We start from the raw sequence: 26,792 nt of genomic DNA on the forward strand, positions 1-26,792 counted from the left end.
GAGGAGATTTCACAGAATGAAGCAGTGACAAGGGATCTCTGTCAATGCACTAGAGAGGCCATGCCTGTTTCATTTAGTACAGAGAATGTTAAGCAGAGATTTAAAGGGTGTTCAGAACCCTGACAATTAAAGAAGAAACGTCCAGGATAACCTGCCAAAGAATTAAGAGTGGAGGTGGAGAAATTATTACAAATATCAAGGACTGATGAAGGGTAATTAATCTGAAATGTTAATCCTGTTTCTCTCCCCACAGCTGTTGTCCGACCTGTTGTGGGTTTGTAGCATTTTCTATTTTCACCTCAGCATCCAGAGTTTTTTTGTATTTTGGAAGATATTTTTGAAAGTAATTAAGAATACTGTGTGTTGGAAGAAGATTTAATAGTGACTTTTGAGAAGGAAATTATATAAACGGGGAGTAAAAATCTGGGTAATATGCTGGGGGAGGGGCTGGTGCAGAGGTGGTGGGATGAACTGAAAAGCCGAAAGAATCCCTCAGTAATAAAGCGTAAGAACCAGGTGTAGACTGTTCAGCCCCTTGAGGTACTTCAACACAATTTTCCTGCCCAATTCCCCATTGTATTTTGGCTTCTCTACCATCCAGAAACACTTGTTCTGTTTTAAATGTAATCAAAGACTGAAAAACTCTTACTTTCCAGGGCAGAAGCCTCTGTCCTTTGAGTAAGAAATTTCTCCTCAGGTTATGGCAGAGGAGGACCTGTTGATGAGCAGAATCCCTGAAGCACAAATCTCATGTGAGCTTCATCTAACCTGAACAGTTTGCAAGTCAGAGATGCAGCTGTGAACCCAGTTCACAACTGACAGAAGATGCCTGGAGTCTCACGGCAGACGGCATATCCATCTAGCCAGTCTCCAAGACACTTACTCTATTGTACGAGCTGTGCATAAGTCATGTGTTTGTAAGATGGGGAGGGCCTTTGAGAAGGTATGCCTTATCTCAGCTTCTTTGCCAGGGGTTAAAAATTACATTGTATCCATTTTAATGAGGTTTTACGATCTATTTTTAAAAAAGATTGTCAGATTAATTCCTGGGATTAAAGGGTTGCCTTACCAAATGGCTAAAGAAACTACATTTATATTCTTTGGACTTGGGAAGAATGAGGAGAGATCTTATTAAAACAAGAGCATGCAGCAGGGAGAGAGAATCTCAAGCAAGGAGTCACTGACAAGATTAGGGAATGATCTCAGGTGTTGGGAATTTCTTCAATCAAAGGAAGGGGAAAATCTCTGGAATTAGAGGGCTGTGGGTGTTTAAAAAGGAGGTAGATACAGTTTTATAAGATCTGATGACTGAAGATTGTGAGGAACTGGCACAATGAAGGAGACTGAATTGGGGCAGATCATTCGTGATCAATTGGAAGGTTGGGGAGGATTGAGGGGCTAAATGGCTTTTTCCTTCTCATATTTTGTACATATTTGTGTACTTTAGGGAACAATGATCTAGCTTACTCCAAAATTTCTTTGTATGACTGATCTACCACCCTAGGAGTCAGTCTACTGAATCCTCACTGCATTTCCTCTATTGCAAGCTAATCATTTTCAGGTAAGGAGATCAATGATTTATAATACCCTAGTATAGATGGAGTGTATGACACCCCCCCCCCCCAATCAATTGGGAGATTTGACCACAGATCCAACTGACAGATTAAGTTTTGATCTCAATGCCCATCTTTTATAATGTCCTCTTTATAAGTTTGTTGGGAAGAACTATTTCAAATGAAGATTTAGTGGAATGAAGCCAGTGAGGATATTCCTCCGTCATGTCAATAGCCCTACGAGATGAACTTGCTTTTTTTAAAGCCAGAGGAAGCCAAGAGGACATTTAACAATTGCTTTAGACGAAGCACACAAGCCAATCCCACGTACATACATCTCCTCCAATATATAGAAGCCAATCATCATTTTATTCCCGTGCACGGTGTAGCCTCTGCCCCACAGGAGATTACACCAGCCGAAATCCGAACCTATCTTGCGGAGATATGTCTTGTAGATGTCGATGCCTAGTTGTGGAGTAGCCTGAGATGCACTCGTTCCGTTGAGTGAAGAGGAGAGGCCGCGTTGCCTGTTGATGCGGGTTATTAATATTAATACCGAGCCAGTGACGTGCAGGGATGAACGTGGTTTGCCCGCTCCTCAATGGCGCTCTGTGCCCGGGAGATGGAGCAGTTCTTACATTTGACAGCAGCCTAGATCTGAACGCCCGAGGAGCGCTTCCTACGGCAGCAACGGCCAAATATGTGGATGGATTAAATAACAAGCTCCCCGCCCCCCCCCCCAATCGCAGGAACACATACACACACAGAGACGGATGGGAATTGCAAGGGCAACGCCAGCCTGAAGCTGCAGCCGTGAGATGGCAGAGAGCCCGCAGGAGCCCGGGCTGAACACAGGAAACGAAGCGGAGAGCAGGGAACAAGGCGACAAGGCGGAGGGAGCCCAGCTCAACCTGCTGGAGACGTGCGCCGTCTGCAAGCAGAATTTCCAAAGTCGAGATCCCAAACTGCTGCCATGTTTGCACTCCTTCTGCAAGAAGTGTCTGCCCGAGCCTCAGAGGCACTTGGTGCTGCAGGGCGCCGGCAGCCTGGCCGACTCCTCTCTCCAGCCGCAGCAGCAACAGAGTGAGTAGGCACCCGGGGCTGGGAGGGAGAAGCTCCTGCGAACCCTTGCACCTTCGCCCCTTGCGCAGTGCACGGATTACCGAGCTCCAGTGCACACAGCCACCACCACCACCATTCCCAGGCTTGCAGCGGGCCTAGTGTCCACAAGCCTTTGTCAAGCCGCTCCTTCCCCTCACCCGGGACCATTAAACAGAGACGCGAGTCCAAGTCGCTTGCAGAACGCCCCCTGGAACCACCCCACCCCCACCTTCACGGCTCCCTTCTGAAAGGACTTTTTGTTGTTAGTTGCACCCACTTTGGAACTGACACACTCGCCTTTGACATTTTAAGCCCCACTTCTAGCCCAATTCTGCTCCACTACACGGTGTAATCTGTCCGTAGGTGTTTATTACTCCTGTAACTTTAGCAGCCTCGCCAGCTATGTAGAGAGGGAGAATAATGCACGGCTTGAAGGTAATGGACAATAGGAGCCACCCTACCCTATCTGTCACACGGGGCTGGGTTCTGTTGACAATGTACCACATTTTCTCGAAATCCTGCTTTTCACGCGAATTTGCGTTGGTGTAATTTCCTCCCAGTACTGGTTGTTTTTGATTAAGTTCTGCACAAATAGAAGCCGAAGGGTATTTGAGAGGATGGGCAATTTGGCGCTTTGACATCGCGGTCAAAGCGCTCAAAAGCCACGGGTAACGCAGGGAGGCTTTGTAGGGCTGGCCGGCTAGTGTCTCCAGCCAGAGTGAAGTCAACGGGAGGTCTGCTCTTATTAATATTCATTATAACGTCTCTGATAAACCAAAAAAAACTTGCTTTTAAAGTGTCGTGTTATAAGAGGCTGTCACAATTAATCAGAAAACAACCGAAGATCAATGTTTTGCTCTGGCTGGGACCTCTTGGGAGGTACAGTCATTTTACAGCCTGTTTGTTTTGTGTAGTTATCTCACGTTAACCACAATGCAGTAACACAAATCACTGGGTTTCTGGTGAATTTCACGCATCATCTGACACTGTATGCCAACAGCTGAAATGTATATAAAACAAAAGTATTATTAAAAAGATGAGCTTTGGCGCATAACTTTGTTTAAAAGCGTTTATTGTAAAATTAGGGCCTGATGGTTCATTTGGAGTAAAAAGAGGCATTTAAGAAGCCGATACACTAGACTTAGGATAAACGTGTTCCCACAAAGAAAAAGGGCGGGAGGGCCGAACCTAGTCCCCAGCAGAGTAGGTAGTGAAGGTTGATATTAAAAGGGAAATCAACAAATCAAAGACAACATGATAAAGTACAGGCAGGTTGAATCAAAGAAAATCCGAAGACTTTTTTAGTACGTTAAAGAGTGTGAAGATAACTTGGACAAGAAAGGGGCAAATTGAGACAGTACAGGGAACCTGTCTGTGGAGATTCAAGATGAACACCTTACAGAAGATATTGATGTGGCAATTAGAGGCCAGTGTGAAATGTTAAATAAAATAAACATAGTAAATGAGAAAATGGCCTAGATGAAATCTATCCCAGAGTTACTGTTTTCAGCTTGTTGACCTTTAACCTGAAATAGAAAAAAGATAGAGTATTTTGAGTTGCAGAGAAGGGGGAGGGGTGGACTCAACACACTGAAATGTCTGTGATAAAGTGGAGAGACTGAATAACACTAGGCTGGTGTTGCTTGCTTCTTTAAGCTCTTCCTTTTCACAAGACCTGCAGATCCCCACTATTTTCGAGAGTTTTAAAAAAAAAATTCCTGAAGGCTAACATAAATACAGTATTTACTTTGTCACTCCATTATTTCTTAATATAATTTCTTCTGGTTCAGTGGGTATGTGATCCACATTAAGGTTAGCTAGTCTTTTCCTTTTGTATATTAGTGAAAGCTTTCTGTTCCTTGTTAGGTCATCATTGTTCTCTCTTTTCCCTTTTCTTATCAGTGCCGTAGTCCTCTACTGCATATTTCGGCAATTTTCCCAATCCTCGGCCTTGCAGCTTTTTGGCAAATTAAAAGGACATTTTTATGATCTAATACTGCCCTTAATTTAAATAGCTAACCCTCTGCATCTGTCTTAATGTGGCCACTGAGTGCACATCTCTTTATTAGGTACCCCCTGTACCTAATAAAGTGGATACTAAGTGTATGTTCATGGCTGCCTGCTGCTATAGCCCATCCATTTCAAGGTTTGATGTGTTGTGCATTCAGAGATGCTCTTCTGCACACCACTGTTGTAACATATGGTTATTGCAGTTACGTTCACCTTCCTGTCAGCTGAAACCAGTCTGGCCATTCTCCTCTGAGCTCTCATTAGCAAGGTGTTTTTTCCTCACAGAACTGCTACTGACTGGATGTCTTTTTTTTTGCACCATGGTCTGTAAACTCTAGAGAGTATTGTGCTTGAAAATCTCAGGAGATCAGCAGTTTCTAAAATGCTCAAACCACCCTTCTGACACCAATAATCATTCCACAGTCAAAGTCACATAGATCGCATTTCTTCCCCATTCTGATGTTTGGTTAGAACAACAACTGAACCCTTTATAGAGTCATAGAACTGCACAGCACAGAAACAGGCCCTTTGGCCCATCTAGTCCATGCCAAACAATTTAAACTGTCTACTCCCATTGACCTGCACCAGGACCTTAGCCCTTCGTACCCCTGCCACCCATGTATGCATCCAAATTTCTCCTAAATGTTGAAATCGAGCTCATATGCACCACTTGCGCTGGCAGCTCGTTTCACGCTGTCACAACCCCCTGAGTGAAGAAGTTTCCCCTTATGTTCCCCTTAAACTTCTCACCTTTCACCCTTCACCCATGACCGCCATTTATAGTCTCTCCCAACCTCAGTGGAGAAAGCCTGCTTGCATTTGCCCTTTCTGTACTCCTTCTAATTTTGTATATCTCTATCAATTCTCCCCTTAATCTTCTATGTTCCAAGGAATAAAGTCGTAACGGATTCAATCTTTCCTTGTAACTCAGCTCCTCCAGTCCTGGGAACATTCTTGTAATTTTTTTTTCTGTATTCTTTCAACCTTGTTTGCATCATCCCTGTAGGCAGGTGAGTGACCAAAACTGCACATAATACTCCAAATTAAGCTTCACCAACATAACATCCCATCTCCTGTACTCAATTTATGAAGGCCAATGTACCAAAAGCTTTCTTTACGACCCTATACCACTGAAGCCACTTTCACTGAATTATGGACCAGTATACCTAGATCCCTTTGTTCTACCACACTTCTCATTGCACTACAGTTCACTGTGTAAGACCTACCCTGGATAATCCTACTGCAGTGCACCACCTTGCACTTGTCTGCATTAAATACCAACTGCGATTTTTCGGCCTATTTTTTCCAGTTGGTCCAGATCCCACTGCAAGCTGATAGTTTTCCTCGCTGTCCACTACACACATCTAATCTTGGTGCCACCTGCTAGCTTGCAGATCCAGTTAACCACATCATCATCCAGATCTAGATGACAAACAACAACGGACCCAGCACTGATCCCTACAGCACTCCACTAGTCACAGGCCTCCAGTCAGAGAGCAACCATCCACAACCATTCTCTGACTTTTCCCACAAAGACAATGTCTGATCCAATTTACTACCTCATCTTGAATGCCGAGCAACTGAACCTTCTTGACCAACCTCCCAGGCAGGATCTTGCCAAGTGCCTTGCTAAAGTCCATGTAGACAAAATCCACTGCCTTATCTTCATCAACTTCCCTGGTAACTTCCTCAAAAAACCCTATAAGATTGGTTAGAAATGCACAAAGCCACGCTGACTATCCCTAATCAGTATGAGTATTTAGATATATGAATATTCAAATACTTATAACTTTCCTGCTATTGGTGTCAGGCTCACCAGCCTGTAATTTCCTAGTTTAGTTTTTAGAGCCTTTCTTAAACAGCAGAACAGTATTAGCTATTGTCTAATCCTCCGGTACCTGGCCTGTCGCTAAGGATGATTTAAATGTCTCTACTAGTGCTCGTGCAGTCTCTGGACTTGCCTCCCACAGGGTCCAAGGGAACACCTTGTCAGGCCCTAGGTATTTATCCCAAGAGAGCAAACAACCCCTCTTCTGAAATCTGTATAGGGTCCATGAAGTTGATGCTGCTTTGCATTGCTTCTGTAGACTCTGTCTGTCTCCTGAGTAAATACAGATGCAAAAAATCCATTTAAGATCTTTTCCATCTCTTCTGGTGCCATGCATGGATTACCATTCTGATCTTCCAGAGGGCCAATTTTGTCTCTTGCAATCCTTTTGTTCTTAACGTATCTGTAGAACCTCTTAGAATTTCCTTTCATGTTGTCTGCTAAGGCAATCTCTTGCCTTTTTTAAGGCCTCCTGATTTCTTTCTCAAGTGTTCTCTTGCATTTCTTATATTCCATAAGAGCTTCATTTGTTCCTCCTGCCTATACCTGCTTATGCATCTCTTTTTTTTCTTAACCAGGGCCTCAAAACCAAGGTTCTGTAAGTTTGTTATCATTGCCTTTTATCCTGACAGGCACATGAAGCTTTGTACTCTGAAAATTTCACCTTTAAAGGCCATGTTGCATCTTGACCATGTCTGCATGCTTTTATGTATTGAGTCGTTGCCACATGATTGGCTGATTTGTGTTAATTTTTGAACTGTTTGCCATTGCTTGTTTATGATCATGGCTTTTAATGTAGTTTCCCAATCAACTGAAGGCATGTCATATTTTATCCTGTCACAGTTTGTATTATTTCTATTTAAGCCATAGATTTCAGGATGAACTAAATCACTTATCATAAAACTTAACATTCTATAATTATGTTACCCAAACATCTTTTAACTACCAGGTAAATAATTGACATTTTCATATTTATCAGTACAACATCTAAAATAACCTATCCCTTGTTTGCTTGACAAAATAATCAAGATAAACCATTTCTGAAGCAATGTGAATGTTTCATCTTACCGCTGATCTGTTTTGTTCAGTCTTTACATAGATTACATACCCCATGATTATTGTATTACCTTTTACATATACCTTTAATTTTCTGATACATACTGTTCCTTCAATTACCAATATCCTCTTGGGGCCTCTGTACGTAGTTGCTTTAGTGTTTTATGCCCCTTATATTTTCTTAGCTTCATCCAAACTGATCTTCATGTTGATTTTCTTTTGGGTTGAGACTGTTCCTTTCACGGCTTTTATCCCATTTTGTACTGTCAAGATACAGTCCTCCATTTCCAGTGCAATGAAGTTGAAACATTATTTCTCTAACTAAAAATTTAGCCTGACCTGAGTATTTCCATCCAGGTGTTTGTTTTAAATTTTCCATATCCAGCATCCACATCTTCACTTCTGATTTTGTCTCCATTTCTGTTTTGCTTGTCTTTTTTCAGCAAGGAGTATCCTGGAATATTTAATTCCAAGCCTTCGTTGCTTTACAAGCACGCTCTGGAAAAACTGGATGCAAGATATTGCAGAAGTTGGAAGTTGGAGTAACAAACAATCTGCTGGAGGAACTCAGTGGGTTGAGCAGCTTCTGTGGGAGGGAAGTCCTATTGCAGGATTTTGACTTGAAACACCACCAATTCTTTCCCCCCACAGATGCTGTTGGACCTGCGGAGTTTTTCCAACAAATTGTTAGTGCTTTGGAAAATATACTAGGTAGTATCCATTTATTTCTATAACACACACAAAATGCTGGAGGAGCTCAGCAGGTCAGGTATCATCTATGGAAAGGAATAAATAGTTGATGTTTCGGGCTGAGATCATCAGAAGTCGGCAGGGTCTCGGCCTAAAACATCGACTGTTTACTCTTTTCCATAGATGTTGCCGGGCCTGCTGAGTTCTTTCAGCATTTTGTGTGTGTTCCTTATTTTGAAAGTTACATGGAGTCTGATAGTGAGCCTTTAGTTATGTCTTTCTACCCTTTTTCCTTACATTAGGTAAAGTGATTGGTTGTACATGGCGTTCCTCACTGACAGGCTTTTGGTTATGATTATATTAAAAACAGAACCTGCTGGAAACAATCAACAGGTCAGGCAGCATTCATGAAAAGAGAAAGTTAACATTTCGGGTCTGAGTCCTTTATGTGCTTTAATACTTCATTTGAATCCTTAGCCGTGTCTAGTTTTTTTTTGATTCTGCAGAAACTGGTCCTATTTTGATTCAAATGAAGACACTCTTACCTTCTGGTTTCCTTGTGCTTGTTTTAGCCATGGTTGTACAACACACCATCAGGTTCTTTGGCCCTCTATGTCCATGGCAATCTTTTTGTCCACCTAAACTAATACTATTTGCCTGACTATTAGGACTGTTTGCTACTGTTCTTGCCCTTCTGTGTCTATCTAAATGTCTATCAAATATAATATTTGCATTTGATTCCACCACTTCCTCTGGCATTGTGCTCCAGAAATGGAAAACTCTCTCTCAAAAAAAAACAACATTCCTTTGAAAACCCTTTCTAAACTGCTCCTGCTCACCTTAAACCTAACCCCTACCATGGGAAAAGTGATCCTGAGTATCTGATGCAGTGGATTCCGGTTAATTGGGACACATTGGGATCAGTACATCTTGGCTCAATGAAGCGGCTGTCCCAATTAGCTGAAGTTTCACAGAAATAGTTAAAAGGCATAAAAAGACAATCTGTCATTTAACTGAGTAACAGTTCATGTATTTAAATGAAATACAGAACAAAATGAGAACACTAGGATTACCTCTCCAGTAGTATAACACTGTGTATTAGTTCCTAATGGTTATCGAAGAACTAATTCATCTGACGTGTTCTTTTGATTGACTGCAAATGAACAAAATCTGTGCAGACACCTAGTGCAGATAATGGACTGCCTCATATAATTCTTTAGATAATTGTGTCCCTCCAAATCTTCATTTTTATGATGATTGGCAATACCTTTGTAATTCCCAAATTGTTGAAATAGTGAAATAGTTTCATTTTCACTCCCGGTCATTTCCGGGATCTCAAAGAGACGATTGCGTCGCCTCTGATCTGGGCCGACAATTACGTGCTGGGCGGCACCTAATTAGCATGTTTATTTTGGCTTTTTTCTTAAAGATGTGCTGGGTGCGTCCTTGCTATCGCTGTATTCTCCGCAAATCGGTATCTGTCCGCGGCCTGGGGGTTGGGATGGAGGGACACTGGGGTGTCATCTCGTCGTGTTTCCATTAGAGCAGGCAGGTCATCTTCTACCTCTGCCCGCCTCAATGTCAAGGGTTGAGGTTCGTCGTCTGCTGTGACTGATGTGGAAGGATTGCTTGGCTGCTGAGCCTCGCGCATTTTTCTATCACACAGTTCTCTGTAAGCACTAAAACCATCCTGCAAATATCCCCTAAACCTATGTGCCCTTTCAAAATTAAAGTTGTACTTTATCATTGCAGCGAAAATCTCACGCATTTGCTTCACGTTCAGTTCGCTACTGCATTCGGTTTCTATTGTTATCCTTTCCTCTTCCAATTGCATCAACTCTTCATTTATCAGTTCTTGGTCATGGGATGCCAAAACCTCTTCAACATCATCTTTGTCAACTTCCACAAGTCAAACTCACTTTGTCCTTACTTCGTTCACCACGATCAAAACGCTTAATTATGTCTAGTTTTACGCTAAGTGTAACACCCTTACGAGCTCTTTCAGGCTTTTCCAATACCTTAGAACTCATCTTGCAAACAGCTGCTCACAGGCACGTGTTAAAGCAATGCCGGCGAGAATGCCGTTCCGAATCCGGGGGAGAGTGGCTGCTTGGGGTGCGCGCTGCTTTTTTTCATAACAGTGAAAACACCTTCTGTTAGCGAAAACATGGAACTAATGTAGGTCTTTTGTAACAGTGAGGTTTTGTAAAGTGAACGTTCGAAAAGCGGGGGACACCTGTATGTATATTGAATAAATTAAAAAACATGCAAAAAACAGAAATATTGTATATTAAAAAAAGTGAGATAGTGTCCAAGGGTTCAGTGTTCATCTAGGAATCGGATGGCAGAGGGGAAGAAGTTGTTCCTGAATCACTGAGTGTGTGCCTTCAGGCTTCGGTACCTCCTACCTGATGGTAACAGTGAGAAAAGGGCATGCCCCAGGTGCTGGAGGTCCTTAATAATGGACACTGCCTTTCTGAGACACCGATCCCTAAAGATGTCCTGGGTACTTTGTAGGCTAGTAACCAAGATGGAGCTGACTAGATTTACAATCTTCTGCAGCTTCTTTCGGTCCTGTGCAGTAGCCCCTCCATACTAGACAGTGATGCAGCCTGTCAGAATGCTCTCCATGGTACATTTATAGAAGTTTTTGAGTGTATTTGTTCACAAGCCAAATCTCTTCAAACTCCTGATAAAGTATAGCCACTGTCTTGCCTTCTTTATAACTATATCAATATGTTGGGACCAGGTTCGACCTCAGAGATCTTGACACCCAGGAATTTGAAATTGCTCACTCTCTCCACTTCTGATCCCTCTATGAGGATTGGTTTGTGTTCCTTCGTCTTACCCTTCCTGACATTCTCAATCAACTCTTTTGTCTTACTGACGTTGAGTGCAAGGTTGTTGCTGCGGCACCACTCCATTAGTTGGCATATCTCACTCCTGTACGGCCTCTCGTCACCACCTGAGATTCTACCAACAGTGGTTGTATCATCAGGAAATTTATAGGTGGTATTTGAGCTATGCCTAGCTACACGGTCATGTGTATATAGAGAGTAGAGCAGTGGGCTAAGCACACACCCCTGAGGTGCACCAGTGTTGATCGTCAGCGAGTTATCACCAATCCGCACAGACTGTGGTCTTCCGGTTAGTAAGTCGAGGATCCAATTGCAGATGGAGGTACAGAGGCCCGGGTTCTGCAGCTTCTCAATCAGGATTGTAGGAACGATAGTATTAAATGCTGAGCTATAGTCGAGGAATAGCATCGTGACCTGGAGCGTCCTCCATGCCCCAAATAAATGAAGGAAACCCCAGCTATTTTCTCAATTTAGTTTTTGTCCTTTAAGAATTGTCCCAAATAAACAGCTGCTCTGATTAGCCAACGGCCTAATTAACAGAATCCACTACATATCTATGCATCTTGTATACCTCTATCAGGTCACGCCTTGGCCTCTGCTCCATGGAAAACAAGCTCTGCTTATCTATTCTCTCTCCATTACTGAAATCCTCCAATCCATGGAACATCCTGGTGAATCCTTTCCAGTGCAGCTGTATCCTTATAGTATAGCAACCAAAACTGCACACTGTATGCTGCAGCTTTACAAAAACACTGGTTGCAGTAACGTCCCAATTTATATATTTTATGCTCTGCTCTGTCAAGGCGAGCATATTGTACATTTTGCCCTCCCATTTACCTTTGTTGTCACTTTCTAGGAACTATGCACTCAAGCTACAAGCTTCCCCTTGTTTGTTAACACTCCTTTGCACCCTATCATTTACTAGATATGTATTCCTCCAAAATGCATCACCTTGCACTTGTTTGAATTAAATTCCATCTACCATTGCCCAGCCCAGCTTTCCTTGTAGTCAATATCCTGTTCTAACTTAAACGAACTTGCTGACCATAGCACAATTAACCATTGTGTCACCCACAAACATCCGATATTCACAGTCATTAATATATAACACATTAACCAAGGTCCCAGCACCAATCACCACACTTCTCTCAGAACAATCTGTGTGCCATGCATTCAAATTTTTGATCTTGTTGACTCCAAGACGACCTGCACATGGTTGAGGCAGTAATCCAGCGATGGTTATTTTTAGTGGTTTTGCTTTTTAATTTAGGCTCAGCAGGACCGCTTCTTTGTTCGATCAGCCATTGATTTCCATTCGGAGCATTTCTGCTGGCTGTTTCTCCTCTTACTCCAAGTTACTCTCTTGAACTCTACCACCATCAAGACAATCTAGTCTTTAAGGCTGTCAGTTGTAGCTGCAGAGAATACTATCTATTACCCCCGACAATGCTCCCCTTCTGTTACGACCATGTTTCTCTTCACTTCCTTATGGAATGGACCCTGTACCACAGATCTCATAGTGTTGGTCAAGTGCAAGGGCTGATGGTCCTGCAATACCTTCCTCAGTCACGGTCTCATCCTCCTACCCCTTTCGACTGATAAGTGCTGTAGTAATTTCAGAGGTGAATTGCCTCCTGGAACAGGGTACCTCAGTAACTTTCAACGTCCATGGTGTGCTGTTGTGTTTGAATCTCAACTCCAGTTCATTAATTCTGAGCCAGTGTTGGGACAGGAGTCAAGAGGTTCATATGAGAAATAAAACTAGGCCATAGCTCTCCATACTGCTTCCATCTACTTAATTATCCAAACTTCTCTTAAATATTGCAATCAAATCCACATTCACCTCTTCTGCTGGCAGCTCGCTCCACACTCCTTTCACCCTCTTGAGTTACGAAGCTCCCCCTCAGCTTCTCCTTAAATACTTCATCTTTTCATCTGAAACCTATCACCTCTCGTTCTAGTCTTACATAACTTTAGTGGAAAAAGCCTGCTTGCATTTACCCAATTTGTACCCCTTATAATTTTGTATACCTCCATCAAATCTCCCCTCATTCTCCTATGCTGTAGGGAAAAAGTTTTAAGCTGGATCAGCCTTTTCCTATAACTCAGTGCTGTCTTGTTACAGCCTCAAGTGCTGTAAGTTTTCACTGTACTCTTTCAATCTTATTGTTATCTTTCCTGTGGGTGAGTGACCAGATACTCCAAATTTGGCCTTGCCAAATTTTATACAACTTCAACATAACATCCCAACCCCTATACTCAATACTTTGACTTATGGAGGTCAATGTATGAAAAGCTCTCTTTATGATCCTATCTACCTGTGATGCCACTATACTGTAACTAATTAACATATCTATATTCCCAGATCACTTTGCTCTTCTGCACTCCTCAGTGCCCTACTGTTCACTGTGTAAAGCCTGGTTTATACTTTTGCGTTAAACGGACGCCGTAACCTACGCAAGTGGCTTACGCGCGTTGTGAGCATTTATACTTGTGCGTTGGTGTGTCTGCGTCGCTCAGCAATTCGCACACGTCACGCATGTGCATTCACCTGCCCGCGCAAGGTTTCATGGTCATGATAGTCTCGGGGTAAACAAGACACGAGCGTCTTTTTTCGTGCGAAACGTGTGCTCCATAATTTCGGAGGTCTGTAAAGCTTTATGGAAAGCATTGCCGCCCGAGTTCCTTCCCTGCCCTTCAGTCACCCAATGGGAAGCTATTGCAGCGTAGGATGACATGCGATGCTACCAAGCAGACCAATCACAATTGTTGCGTTCTGCATTGCTGCGACACGCGGTTACATTTTGGGAGAGGTGCGCGTCGCAGCAACGCAAGGTCTTGCGTAGGGTTTGCGGCGACGCAGACCTTATGGCGACGCGTTAACGCAGAAGTATAAACCAGGCTTAAGTCTGACCCTGGTTTGTCTTCCCAAAGTGCAATACCCCAAACTTGTCTGCGTTAAATTCCATCTTCCATTTTTAGCCCATTTTCACAACTGGTCCAGATCCTGCTGCAAGATTTGATAGCCTTCCTTGCTGTTCACTACACCTTCAATCTTGGTGTCATCTGCAAATTTGCTGATCCAGTTTACCACATTATCATCCAGATCATTAATATAGATGACAAACCTAACAGAAATGTTCTTGAGAATTGGAATTGAAGAGTCTATTCCCAATATTGCCATTTTTTTTTAAACAGAAAAAAGGTTAATGGCTTCCCTCATACAAATAGACATTGTGTAATATGAACAGGGTCTCCAGCAATATGAGGACGTGTCTAAAAGCGTAGCTGATTTCAGTTAGGGTATTGAAATAATTGTATCAGTAATGGAAAGGAAGCAGTTTGAGGGCTCTGGGGAAGGAAGGGAGAATACAAACAATTGGGTCACACTTTCAAGGAGCCAGCTGATGGGTGGAGCACTTTCCTATTGTGAAGTGGCAGCACAGGTCAGGAAGCTCTGGTTGGATGAGGGTTGTCTGTTCTGTGACAGTACGTGAATCTTGGCACCACGGTGAAACCTGGGGTCAGCAAAGGCCGTGAACTCAGCTTCTTGATGGAAGCAAGCTGCACTGGTGATGCAAGGAAAATATGGGGGATGGGGGTGTGAGATGTTCAGATTTTTACACGGAGTATTTTCTACATAGAGAGCGGAGTGTGTGTGGAACGCCCTGCCATGGGAAGTATTAGAAGCAGATACACTGGGGGCACTTATAAGAAGCTCTTAGATGGGTACATAGATGATAAAAACAAATGGAGGCCTTTGTAGGAGGGAAGTGTTAGATTGATCTTGGAGCTGGCACAGAATCATCTTGCTCAGAAACATTAGAGAACAGCAAATGCTGTTAGGTCCCCTGACAGGGTGGTGAGCTTTCCTGAGTAAAAACTCATGGCACAGTTGTATTTGAATATGGCACCTCCCGTGTAACTGCTTCTACCCAGGTGACCTGCCATATGCCAGGCCTCACTAGGTGATATGATATAGAAACAGGCTCTCCTGACTTTGCAATCTAACTTGTCATGGGCTTGCATCTTATTGCCTGCTCACACTGCACTTTTTTTTAAAATTGTAAGATTAATGTATTTTGTTACTGATTTTTCCTTCGTACTACCTCAATGCACTGATATGATTAAATAGTTTGGATGGATGGCATACAGATGGAGGTTTTCCCTCTGTAGCTCAGTACTTGTGACAATAATAAACTAATTTACCTTCAGCCCACTGTGTCTGCACCAACCATCATATCAATCTGATTGCTACCTGCAAGGTAGGTATTTATTGCCCATTCTGAATTGCCCTTCAGAAGGTGCTGGTGAACTGTTGTCTGGAACCGCTGCTGGCCCCGGTGAAGGTGCTCCCACATTTCTGTTGGTTTAGATCTTGTGAAGGAGAAGAAATTGGTGTTATACAGTGGATTCTGGTTAATTGGGAGACATTGGCTCAATTAAGCGGCTGCCTCAATTAGCCAGATTTTCATTGCAATAATTAAAAACGTATAAAAAAAGATAGACTATCGTTTAACTGAGTAAGAAATTTTAACCACGCGAACCTTAAGTCAGTGCTCACCAGATTCCATCAGAACGTGGACTTTGCAACGAGAGGGGTGAACGCTCTGGACCTTGTTTACACAAACATTCCCGACACGTACCTGGCGGAGCCCTGCCCCCACCTTGGCTACTCAGACCACATCTCTGTTATGCTAATCCTAGCATACAGACCGCTCGTCAGATGCTCCAGACCAGTTCAGAAGCAGGTGAAAACATGGCCAGCAGGAGCCATCTCTGCTCTTCAAGACTGCTTTGAGCACACTGATTGGCACATGTTCAGGGAGGCTGCAACCGATGGCGACTCTACCAACTTAGAGGAGTACACGGCATCAGTGACTAGCTACGTCAGCAAGTGCATCGATGACATCACTGTGGCCAAGACCATCACTACACGCGCTAACCAGAAGCCATGGATGACCGCGGAGGTGCGTGCGCTGCTGAGGACCCGTGACTCTGCCTTCAGAGCAGGCAACAAGGCAGCCCTAACAACAGCGAGGGCCAAACTGTCCCGGGCCATCAGAGAGGCAAAGCATGCACACGCCCAGCGAATCCACAGCCACTTCCAGGAAAGCAGCGACACGCAGCACATGTGGAAGGACATTCAGGACGTCATCAACTACAAGACAACATCACCAGCCTCTGCTGGTGATGCCTCCCTCCCAGATGCGTTGAACAACTTCTACGCTCGTTTTGAGGCGGAAAATGACGTGGCGGCGAGGAAGACCACCCCTCCTCCAAATGACCAGGTGCTGTGTCTTACCGTGGCTGATGTGAGGAGAACCCTGTGCAGGGTCAACCCACGGAAGGCTGCTGGACCAGACAATATTCCTGGCAGAGTGCTTAGAGGATGTGCAGAACAGCTAGCAGAGATTCTCACTGACATCTCCCTGAGCAGCACTGTCGTTCCTACGTGCTTCAAGGCCGCCACCATTGTCCCCATGCAGAAGAAGTCTTCAGTGTCCTGCCTCAACGACTACCGTCCCGTTGCTCTCACATCTATCATCATGAAGTGCTTTGAGAGGCTTGTCATGAGGCACATCAAGACCCTGCTGCCCCCCTCACTGGACCCCCTGCAGTTTGCATACCGTCCCAACTGTTCAACAGACGACGCCATTGCTATTACCCTCCACCTGGCCCGAACCCACCTGGACAAAAAAGACACCTACGTTTGAATGCTGTTCATAGACTTCAGTTCAGTATTCAACACAATCATTCCTCAGAAACTGATTGGAAAGCTGAGCCTACTGCACCTGAACACCTCCCTCTGGATCCTAGGCTTCCTGACTGGGAGACCTCAGTCAGTCCGGATTGGAAGCAGCATCTCCAACACCATCACACTGAGCACGGGGGCCCCCCAGGGCTGTGTGCTCAGTCCATTGCTGTTCACTCTGCTGACCCACGACTGTGCTACAACACACAGCTCGAACCACATCATGAAGTTTGCCAATGACATGACCGTGGTGGGTCTCATCAGCAAGAACGATGAGTCAGCATACAGAGAGGAGGTGCAGCGGCTAACGGACTGGTGCAGAGCCAACAACCTGTCTCTGAATGTGAGCAAAACAAAAAAGATGGTTGTTGACTTCAGGAGGACATGGAGCGACCACTCTCTGCTGAACATCGACGACTCCTCCATAGAGGTCGTTAAGAGCACAGAATTTCTTGGTGTTCACCTGGCGGAGAATCTCACCCGGTCCCTCAACATCAGCTCCATAGCAAAAAAAGGCCAGCAGCATCTCTACTTTCTGCGAAGGCTGAGAAAAGTCCATCTCCCACTTCCCCCCCCCCCCCGCCCCCCCATCCTCACCACAACCACATTCTACAGGGGTTGTATTGAGAGCATCCTGAGCAGCTACATCAATGCCTGATTCGGAAATTGCACCATCTTGGATCGCAAGACCCTGCAGCGGATAGTGAGGTCAGCTGAGAAGATCATCGGGGTCTCTCTTCCTGCCATTACAGACATTTACACCACACGCTGCATCCGCAAAACAAACAGCATTATGAAAGACCCCACGCGCCCCTCATGCAAACTCTTCTCCCTCCTGCCATCTGGCAAAAGGCACCGAAGCATTCAGGGTCTCACGACCAGACTATATAACAGTTTTTTCCCCCAAGCCATCAGACTCCTCAATACCCAGAGCCTGGACTGACACCAACCTACTGCCCTCTACTGTGCATATTGCCTTGTTAATTATTTATTGTAATGCCTGCACTGTTTTGTGCACTTTACGCAGTCCTGGGTAGGTCTGTAGTCTAGTGTAGTTGTTGTGTTGTTTTACGTAGTTCAGTGTAGTTTTTGTATTGTTTCATGTAGCACCATGGTCCTGAAAAATATCTTGTTTTTACTGTGCACTGTACCAGCAGTTATGGTCGAAATTACAATAAAGAGTGACTTGACTTGAAATTATGTATTTAAATAAAATACTGAACAAATTAGAACACTAACAATACTACAATGGTACTATAAAACTGTAGTTCTTAATTGGAATTATTCAGTGTATGCTGCATGTTATTTTCATTGACTGTAAATGAACAAAATCAGCGCAGACACCTGGTGCAGATTATGGACTGCCTCATACAATGCTCTTGAGGATTACATCCTCCAAATCTTCATTTTCATTGTACCATTCAAAATGATTGTTGATATCTTCAAATCCTCCGTAGGTCCTAAATTGTTGAAGTAGTGAAATCGTTTAATTTTCACTCCCGGCCGTTTCTGACATTTCCAAGCCTGAATGCTTGAAACCACGGTGCTGAATTGTATTACCACTTATTTCTCACCAACTCTTAGTGAGAAAAATCATTGGGTTTTGAACAAAAGCACACAATTGACACTATTTAAAAATTGTTTGCTCTCAGCACGGTGTAGTGTTTAACAGCTACACAAGTGCATGCGACTGATGCAGTTGGAAACTTTGGCAACAGTCTCTTGTGTCCCAATTAAGTGGCATAGTGTCCAAATAAACGGAGGGAATCCCTGCTAGTTTCTTGATTAGTTTTTGTTCCTTAAAAGTTGTGCCAAATGGTGGCTGCCCCAATTAACTGGAATCCACTGTATTTCCAAGTCAGGATGGTGTGCAGTTTGGATGGGAATCTTCAGGCATCCATGTTCCCATGTGGTAAATGTCCCTCCTCCTCAGTGCCGAGGTTGTGGATTTTAGAGGTCTGAGCAGAGTGTGTTTAGTAGCTGGTGTACACAGCAGCCCCTGTGTGTCAGTATTGGAGCTGTGGTGAATGGAGTGTTGATCAAGCGGCCTATTTGCACTGCTGTGAAGTTTCTTGGGAGTTGTTGCAGCTGAACCTATCCAGGCAGTAGAGGATATTCAATTGCATTCCTGACTTCTGCCTTGCAAAATGTGGAAATGACATGGTGTGAGGAAGTGCGACAATTGCTGCAGGATACCCTGCTCGTGTAGACAGAGTATTTGTGTGTCTGGACCCTGTGCACACAATTGAGAAAGGAATGGAGCACTCAACACCACAACAAAGACAACCTCCAGCTAGAATGGTTATTGTGACTTACAGTGGCAGCTTAACTGAAAAGCTAAGACAAATTTGCCAAAAATATGGTGTCCAGTTAATAGCAAAAGTAAGGACACCAAGTAAGGGAGGTAAAGTGTGAAATGATACACTTTGGAAGGTCAGACTTGAAGGCAGAATACAAGGTTAGTGGCAGGATTCTTTTCAATGTGGAGGAACAGAGGAATCTTGAGATTCATGTCCACAGATCTGTCAAAGATGCGGCACAAATTGATAGGGTGATTAAGAAGGTGTATTGTGTGCCAGCCTTCGTTAGTTGGGGATTGAATTCAAGAGCCATGATGTAATGTATAAAACTTTAGTCAGATTGCACTTAGGATATTGTGTTCTGTTCTGGTCACTGCCTTATTGGAAGGATGTGGAGGTTTTAGAGATGGTGCAGAGGATGATTCTGCCTGGATTGGAGACTGTAACTTATGAGGAGAGGATGAGCCAAGCTAGGGCTTTTCTCTTTGGAACGAAGGAGGATGAGAGATGAATATAAAGGTGTACAGGATGATAAGAGGCATAGTCTGAATGGGTAGCTGGAGACTCTGAATAGCCAGAGATAAATGGTTAGTACCAGGGGAGCCTAGTTTTAAGGAGAATTGGAGGAAATGTATGGGGGAGATGTCAGAAGATAGTAGGTATGTACATAGAAACATAGAAAACTTGCAGCACAATATAGGCCATTCGGCCCACAAAGCTGTGCCAAACATGTCCTTACCTTAGAAATTACCTAGGGTTACCTATAGCCCTCTATTTTTCTAAGCTCCATGTACCTATCCAGGACTCTTTTAAAAGACCCTATTGTTTCCGCCTCTAGCACTGTCGCCGGCAGCCCATTCCATGCTTTCACCACTCTCTGCATAAAAAAAACTTACCCTGACATCTCCTCTGCACCTGCTTCCAAGCACCTTAAAACTGTGCCCTCTCGTGCTAACCATTTCAGCCCTGGGAAAAAGCTTCTGACTATCCACACGATCAATGCCTCTCATCATCTTATACACCTCTGTCAGGTCACCTCTCATCCTCTGTCGTTTCAAGGAAAAAAGGCCGTGTTCACTCAACCTATTCTCATAAGGCATGCTCCCCAATCCAGGCAACATCTTTGTAAATCTCCTCTGCACCCTTTCTATGGTTTCCACATCTTTCCTGTAGTGAGGCGACCAGAACTGAGCACGGTACTCCAAGTGGGGTCTGACCAGGGTCCTATACAGCTGTAACATTACCTCTTGGCTCTTAAACTCAATCCCATGGTTGATGAAGGCCAATGCACCGTATGCCTTCTTAACCACACAGTCAACCTGCACAGCAGCTTTGAGTGCCCTATGGACACGGACCCCAAGATCCTTCTGATCCTCCACACTGCCAAGAGTCTTACCATTAATACTATATTCTGCCACCATATTTGACCTACCAAAATGAACCACCTCACACTTATCTGGGTTGAACTCCATCTGCCCTTCTCAGCCCAGTTTTGCATCCTATCAATGTCCCCCTGTAACCTTTGACAGCCCTCCACACTATCCACAACACCCCCAACCTTTGTGTCATCAGAAAATTTACTAACCCATCCCTCCACTTCCTCATCTAGGTCATTTATAAAAATCACGAAGAGTAGGGGTCCCAGAACAGATCCTTGAGGCACACCACTGGTCACTAAACTCCATGCAGAATATGACCCGTCTACAACCATTTTTTGCCTTCTGTGGGCAAGCCAGTTCTGGACCCACAAAGCAATGTCCCCATGGATCCCATGCCTCTTTACTTTCTCAATAAGCCTTGCAAGGGGTACTTTATCAAATGCCTTGCTGAAATCCATTTACACTACATCTACTGCTCTACCTTCATCAATGTGTTTAGCCACATCCTCAAAAAATTCAATCAGTCTCATAAGGCACGATCTGCCTTTTACAAAGAAAGCCATGCTGACTATTCCTAATCATATAATGCCTCTCCAAATGTCATAAATCCTGCCCCTTAGGATCTTCTCCATCAACTTACCAACCACTGAAGTAAGACTTACTGGTCTATAATTTCCTGGGTTATTTTTATGCCCTTTCTTGAATAAGGGAACAATATCTGCAACCCTCCAATCCCCTGGAATATCTCCCGTCTCCATTGATGATGCAAAGATCATCGCTAGAGGCTCAGCAATCTCCTCCCTCGCCTCCCACAGTAGCCTGGAATACTTCTTGTCCGGTCCCGGTGACTTATCCAACTTGATGCTTTCCAAAAGCTCCAGCACATCCTCTTCCTTAATATCTACGTGCTCAAGCTTTTCTTTCCGCCGTAAGTCATCCCTACAATCGCCAAGGTCCTTTTCCGTAGTGAATACTGAAGCAAAGTACTCATTAAGTACCTCTGCTATCTCCTCCAGTTCCATACACACTTTTCCACTGTCACATTTGATTGGTCCTATTCTCTCATGTCTTATCCTCTTGCTCTTCACATACTTGTAGAATGCCTTGGGGTCTTCCTTAATCCTGTCTGCCAAGGCTTTCGCATGGCCATGCTGTCATGGGTGGTGGTAGATGCTGATATACTAGGGACATGTAAGAAATTCTTAGATAGGCACATGGAAAAACGGAGGGCTCTGTGATAACAGAGTTATTGATCTTAGAGGGTTAAAAGATCAGCACAACAGTCTGAACCAAAGGGCTTGTATTGTTCCATGTTCTACGTTATATTTATCCTCTGCAGCTCTTCCAATTAACTTTTTTACTTGTCCTCATAATTGACATGCTTCTCCCTCCTGTCTTTTTGTCAGAGTAAGTATCAACAGGTATATTGGCATTCACATAAGCTTCCCTTTCATTTTATCATGAGGTGATATATTCAGATTATTATTTTCTTTGTTTATTGTATCTTTTTGTATGTCTTTCAGTTACTTTATTTGTACACTTGACAACTTAGGCATTCAAAGGTTATTTTATTATCAAAGTGTACAACTCTGAACAACTTCAGTTCTTTGGGTTGCCATGAAACCAAAAAAGAAAAGAGCATGATCATCAACTCCCAAATCTCCCCCCCCCCCCCCCACCCCCACACACACAAAAGCGAACTAAAATAGAACAGGCACTTCTACTCCCAAATCCTCTTCTCCCCCACAGCCCCACACAAAAAAAGATGAGAAAGATTGGGCGAAAAGCACAGAATACAAAAAAAGCTAATGAGACCGGAAAAAGTCTGTAGTCCAAGTCCACATCCAAAATGCAGAAAACCTGGGTGACATTCTCCAGGCACACCATCCAATTTATGAAGATTACAGATGATCACTTGCTTATCAATCTCTCTTCAGTACCCAAGTGGCCTAAAACTCGCTTGAATCAGAGTGAAGTGTCTCTCCTGATCAGGTTCTAGGACACTTAGTCGCTCCTCATCTGGAGCGTAACTCTTAAAATGTAATCTTGGCTGCAGTTAGTACAGTAGTTGTTTTGCATCTCAATCCATTTAGTGAAGTTATCTACTGGAATTAGAAAATATTTATCCTCCCTGCTGGAATTTGGATGAAGTCCAATAAAATCATTCTGCATGCACTGTCAGGGTCTTTCCAATCACTGGCTGTGCTCGTAAAGGTACTCATCTGTATTTTCGGAGCTGATCATTAATATGACAGGGATCTGTCGTATCCTCTTTCTAATAAGGCATTGCATTTGTTTTTTCTTCCATTTCCTCCTCACAAGGATGCCCTGCTAATAAACATCCTGGACCCATTCGGAGGAAATCCTTTTTCTGAACTGTGGCTACCACCCATTTATCATCTTTAAATAGCAACCCTTCTTTAGATCCTCCATAAGACCCCTTCCGATGGTTTCTTATTTTTCAGTTAGTTTTGTCATTCCCAAGTCACTGGATCTAACTTCCATGAGAGCACTTACCCTCACTGACCCAAGTGTTGTCACTGTTATTTCTCCCATTTCACCTGCAGGATTCTCAAAGCATCCTTCAACAGCAGCTTTTCTGAAATGTCCATCCTCCCACCTTGGCCTTGTTTTGGACTGATCACATCTTTTGGCTTAAGGTGGCGCTGGTGAAGCCCAACGATTACTTACTGATGGCAAACCAAAAGAAAAAGTACAACTGATTACCTTATTAATACCACTTTTACTTGTAAAATTTATGGTAATTGATCTCGGCAAACAATGGAGGGGAGGCTGAGTCAAGGGTCGAAGTGTGCAGGTGCGAGGCGAGGTCAAGGCAAAGTCGGGATGAGCAGAGTGGAGGAGAGGCAGATTCGAGGCCTGTCCACCTAAACTGAGAGCGAGGTTTGATCGATCTAAGCACCAGGCCGTTTTGGAAAGGTCGGATACGGGTCAAAACATGGCGGCGGCGGCGCCCAGGCCCAGAGCGTATCAATGCAAGAGGGCCCGGGTCCCAGTGTGAGGAACGACCCAATGTTTGGACAATTTAAATACTTGGCCAGATGGATTGAAAAGGGAAGGTGTTGGACAACAGGCAAGGGTTGGGCTGGTTCCACTCACTGCTCCATGATGTTTTCTTGGCTCTGCGCTGAACTGAGGCTGGGGCTGTGGCCTGCTCCAAGCTTCCTGTCTACGAATTCACTTTTGTTCTGAATGCTATTTGCTTACTTTTAATGTTTGCACAATTTGTTTTTTTTACTCTCTGCACATTGGGTGTTTGACAGTCTTTTTTTATTAATGGGTTCATTTGTTTCATGGCTGCCTTTAAGGGGACAAATCTCAAAGCTATACAGTCGGCCCTCCTTATCCGCGAGGGATTGGTTCCGAGGCCCCCCCGCGGATACCAAGAAACGCAGATGCTCAAGTCCCTTATTTAACCTGTCTCAGTGCGGGTGGACTTTAGGACCCAGGGCAGCACAGGACCCACCGCCTTCAGTGTTTCTGTTCCATTGACTTATACCTAATACAATGTAAATGCTATGTAGATAGTTGTTATACTGTATTGTTTAGGGAATAATGACAAGAAGTCTGTACATGTTCAGTACAGACGCAACCACCATAGCTGTTCTGGAAACGCCGATGCCGATTCTCCCTTGACCGTTAAGTTCTTGAGGCTGTAGTGCTTTACATAGCCAGCCAGCCATCCCTAACACTAACACTTCCACGAATTTCAGCTGCTTTCTGCTTTATTGTACGAATGCTCGGTTCATTCTTACCGACCTTCCGACTCACTGTGGAATGCGACATGCCACTTTTCAAAAGATCTAATATTTATAATTTCTCGACAAGAGAGAGCACTTTACGCTCCCTCTTAGCCTTTGAGGAATTGCTTTGACCACATAATTGCTTTTTAGGAGCCATTTTTTCACAGAAACGAAGTAGCGAATGAACGAGACGTGAGGCAAACAATGCTCGAACAACGAGTGCTGGAGAGAGAACTTCCGGGTTTTCCTGATTCGCGGTTGGTTGAATCCGTGCATGCGGAACTCGCGGATAAGGAGGACCGACTGTATAATACATTGATAATAAATGTACTTTGAACATCTTCAAGGAGGGCTGCCACAAGAAATCAGCATCCATCATCAAGCACCCCCACCATCCAGGTTGCTTCTCACTGCTGCCATCAGGAAAGAGGTACACAAACCTTGGGTCCCATACCATCAGGTTCAGGAACAGTTATCACCCTTCAACCATCAGACTCCTGAATCAGTGTGGATACACTCACTCTCCTCAACACTAAACTGATTCCACAAGCTGTAGACTCACTTCCAAGGACTGGTGTTCCCTGTGTTATTTACTTATTGTTGTTATTTGTTCTTCTATATACTACTAAAACTCTCATGCTCTGTCTGTTTGTCATCTCCAATTAGCACAAATGGTGCATTACAGTGGCACTTTTTTGGCTAAATCAAATTAAAATGCACTAACTTACAGATGCAGGCAAAATTCAGGGTTATATATTCGTATAAAATTGCTCATTCGCCAAAAATCAACAGGCTGGCTTTTAACTCAAGAGCCAATCCGCCATCATGGAAATCGGGACGCGACAGCCCGACGCATGCGCACGGCCAGCCTCAGCAGTGACACCTACCGGAGCAAAAGGGCAGGGCAGCACATTCTGCTAATCACCATCAGCATGTGCAGGATTGGGACAGATCTAACTGCCACCCATCAATAAAAGATAATTAAATCTTATTGTAATGACATACTTCAAGCCAGCCATAAAACCCTTTGCTGCTGTCAAAGGAGAGCGGTGACTATATCACATCCATTTAGGAGAGCGCCAACCACATCATCAAGAATAATCAGCATCCTTTGGTGTTACTGCTTCGCATCTTCTACCCAGCATTAGGGTTAAAAAAAAAATGGTCAGCCTAATTATGCTGCATGGAAAGGGAAGGGGGACATTATGGTCAAGAGATGATGCCAAACGTCTTCGGGAAGCAGCAAGAAGAGGGAGAGAACAACAATCGGATGAGGCCAGGGCTGCACGACTCCAGGATCAAAGAGTCAGGACAAAAAAAGATGAGAGAAGAGACAGAGGAGGAGAGGCATGCATGTCTCCAGGATCAGAGACAAACAACAAATGGCAGAAGAGATGAAGAGATGGGGGATGAAAGGACTGCATGTCTCCAGAATGATAACAAGAGGCACAAGGGTGGCAGATAAACCAGAAATGATGCCATCAAAAGTGGCCTTCGTTAAAGGAGGAGCAGCTATATTTGCTTTGCTACGTGTCATTCTTCTTTAATAAACTCAGGTTTTCTACTTCAATTTCCAAAGCAAAGCGATACCAATAGCATTCAGGAACATTTAATGTTCATTCTGCTCACATCAGACTGCACTACCCTTCTCTCAAAGGGTACCCCAACGGATCACCCCGTTGTCTAGTATTTTATATTTGCATAGTTTGTCTTATTTTGCACATTTTTTTGTCAGTCTTTGTGTTTAGCTTTTCATTGATTCTTCTGTATGTCTTTGTTCTGAGAATGCCTGCAAGAAGATGGATCTCAGGGTAGCATGTGGTTCCATATACTTACCCTCATACTAAATTAACTTTGGACATTGAACTTTGAAATAACGTGTAGTTTGCAGAAGTGTGCTTATCATCGGGACGTGCAAATATACATTTCCACCTGTTGATTTTATCCCTTGCTTTTCCCAAGTACTCTGTCAGTAAATTGGAAGCAAACAAAATCTAAACAGATAATGAAAACTCAAGGAGATTAGTCATAGCAGCCATCTCTGCTCACTGAGCACTCGAATGACGTGGTTCTTTCAGTAACACTCCCAGCTATCTTTTACCAGCTTCTGCTTAGCTAGATGCATCCATAAAGATATTACCTCCCTACAGTTCAATGCCTTTCTTAAATCTTCCTGTTTTCCCCACACTCGTACATTGATGGGTAACATGTAGAACCCTCACACTTGCTCTCAGGGGAAGGATGATGAAATGACTCTTACATTCAGATCATGCGACCTTGATAACACAGCCCATCTACTGTAAATAGGACTGACACATCCCTTCTTGCAACCTCCCATGTATCTAACCTCATCAAGGTGCACTCAATTAGGTAGTATTGACTTCTACAAGCACAGTCAAATGCTCAACCAGTGAGCAGTTAACAGATGGTTTTCAGGTGATGACATGCCAACTGCAGTGGAGTTGGGGTCCAAGAGCATATGACACTGGTTCAAGTAC

General features: G+C 43.8%; 1 protein-coding gene across 2 annotated transcripts in view; it reads left to right on the plus strand.

Annotated features, from left to right (window-relative positions):
• Positions 1–2,176: 2,176 nt before the first annotated feature.
• LOC140202739 (transcription intermediary factor 1-alpha-like) overlaps positions 2,177–26,792 on the plus strand; it is a 163,333-nt gene continuing 138,717 nt past the window's right edge. Inside the window, exon 1 of one of the 2 annotated variants that reach the window (XM_072268000.1) lies at positions 2,177–2,636. In XM_072268000.1, the coding sequence (XP_072124101.1) occupies positions 2,372–2,636 (265 nt within the window). In that variant the 5' untranslated portion in view covers positions 2,177–2,371. The remainder of the gene's footprint in view (positions 2,637–26,792) is intronic. The other variant, XM_072267998.1, reaches the window with a different exon arrangement.

The sequence above is a fragment of the Mobula birostris genome, chromosome 9 (genome assembly GCF_030028105.1).
Source record: "Mobula birostris isolate sMobBir1 chromosome 9, sMobBir1.hap1, whole genome shotgun sequence".
In the NCBI taxonomy this organism is placed as follows: Eukaryota; Metazoa; Chordata; class Chondrichthyes; order Myliobatiformes; family Myliobatidae; genus Mobula; species Mobula birostris.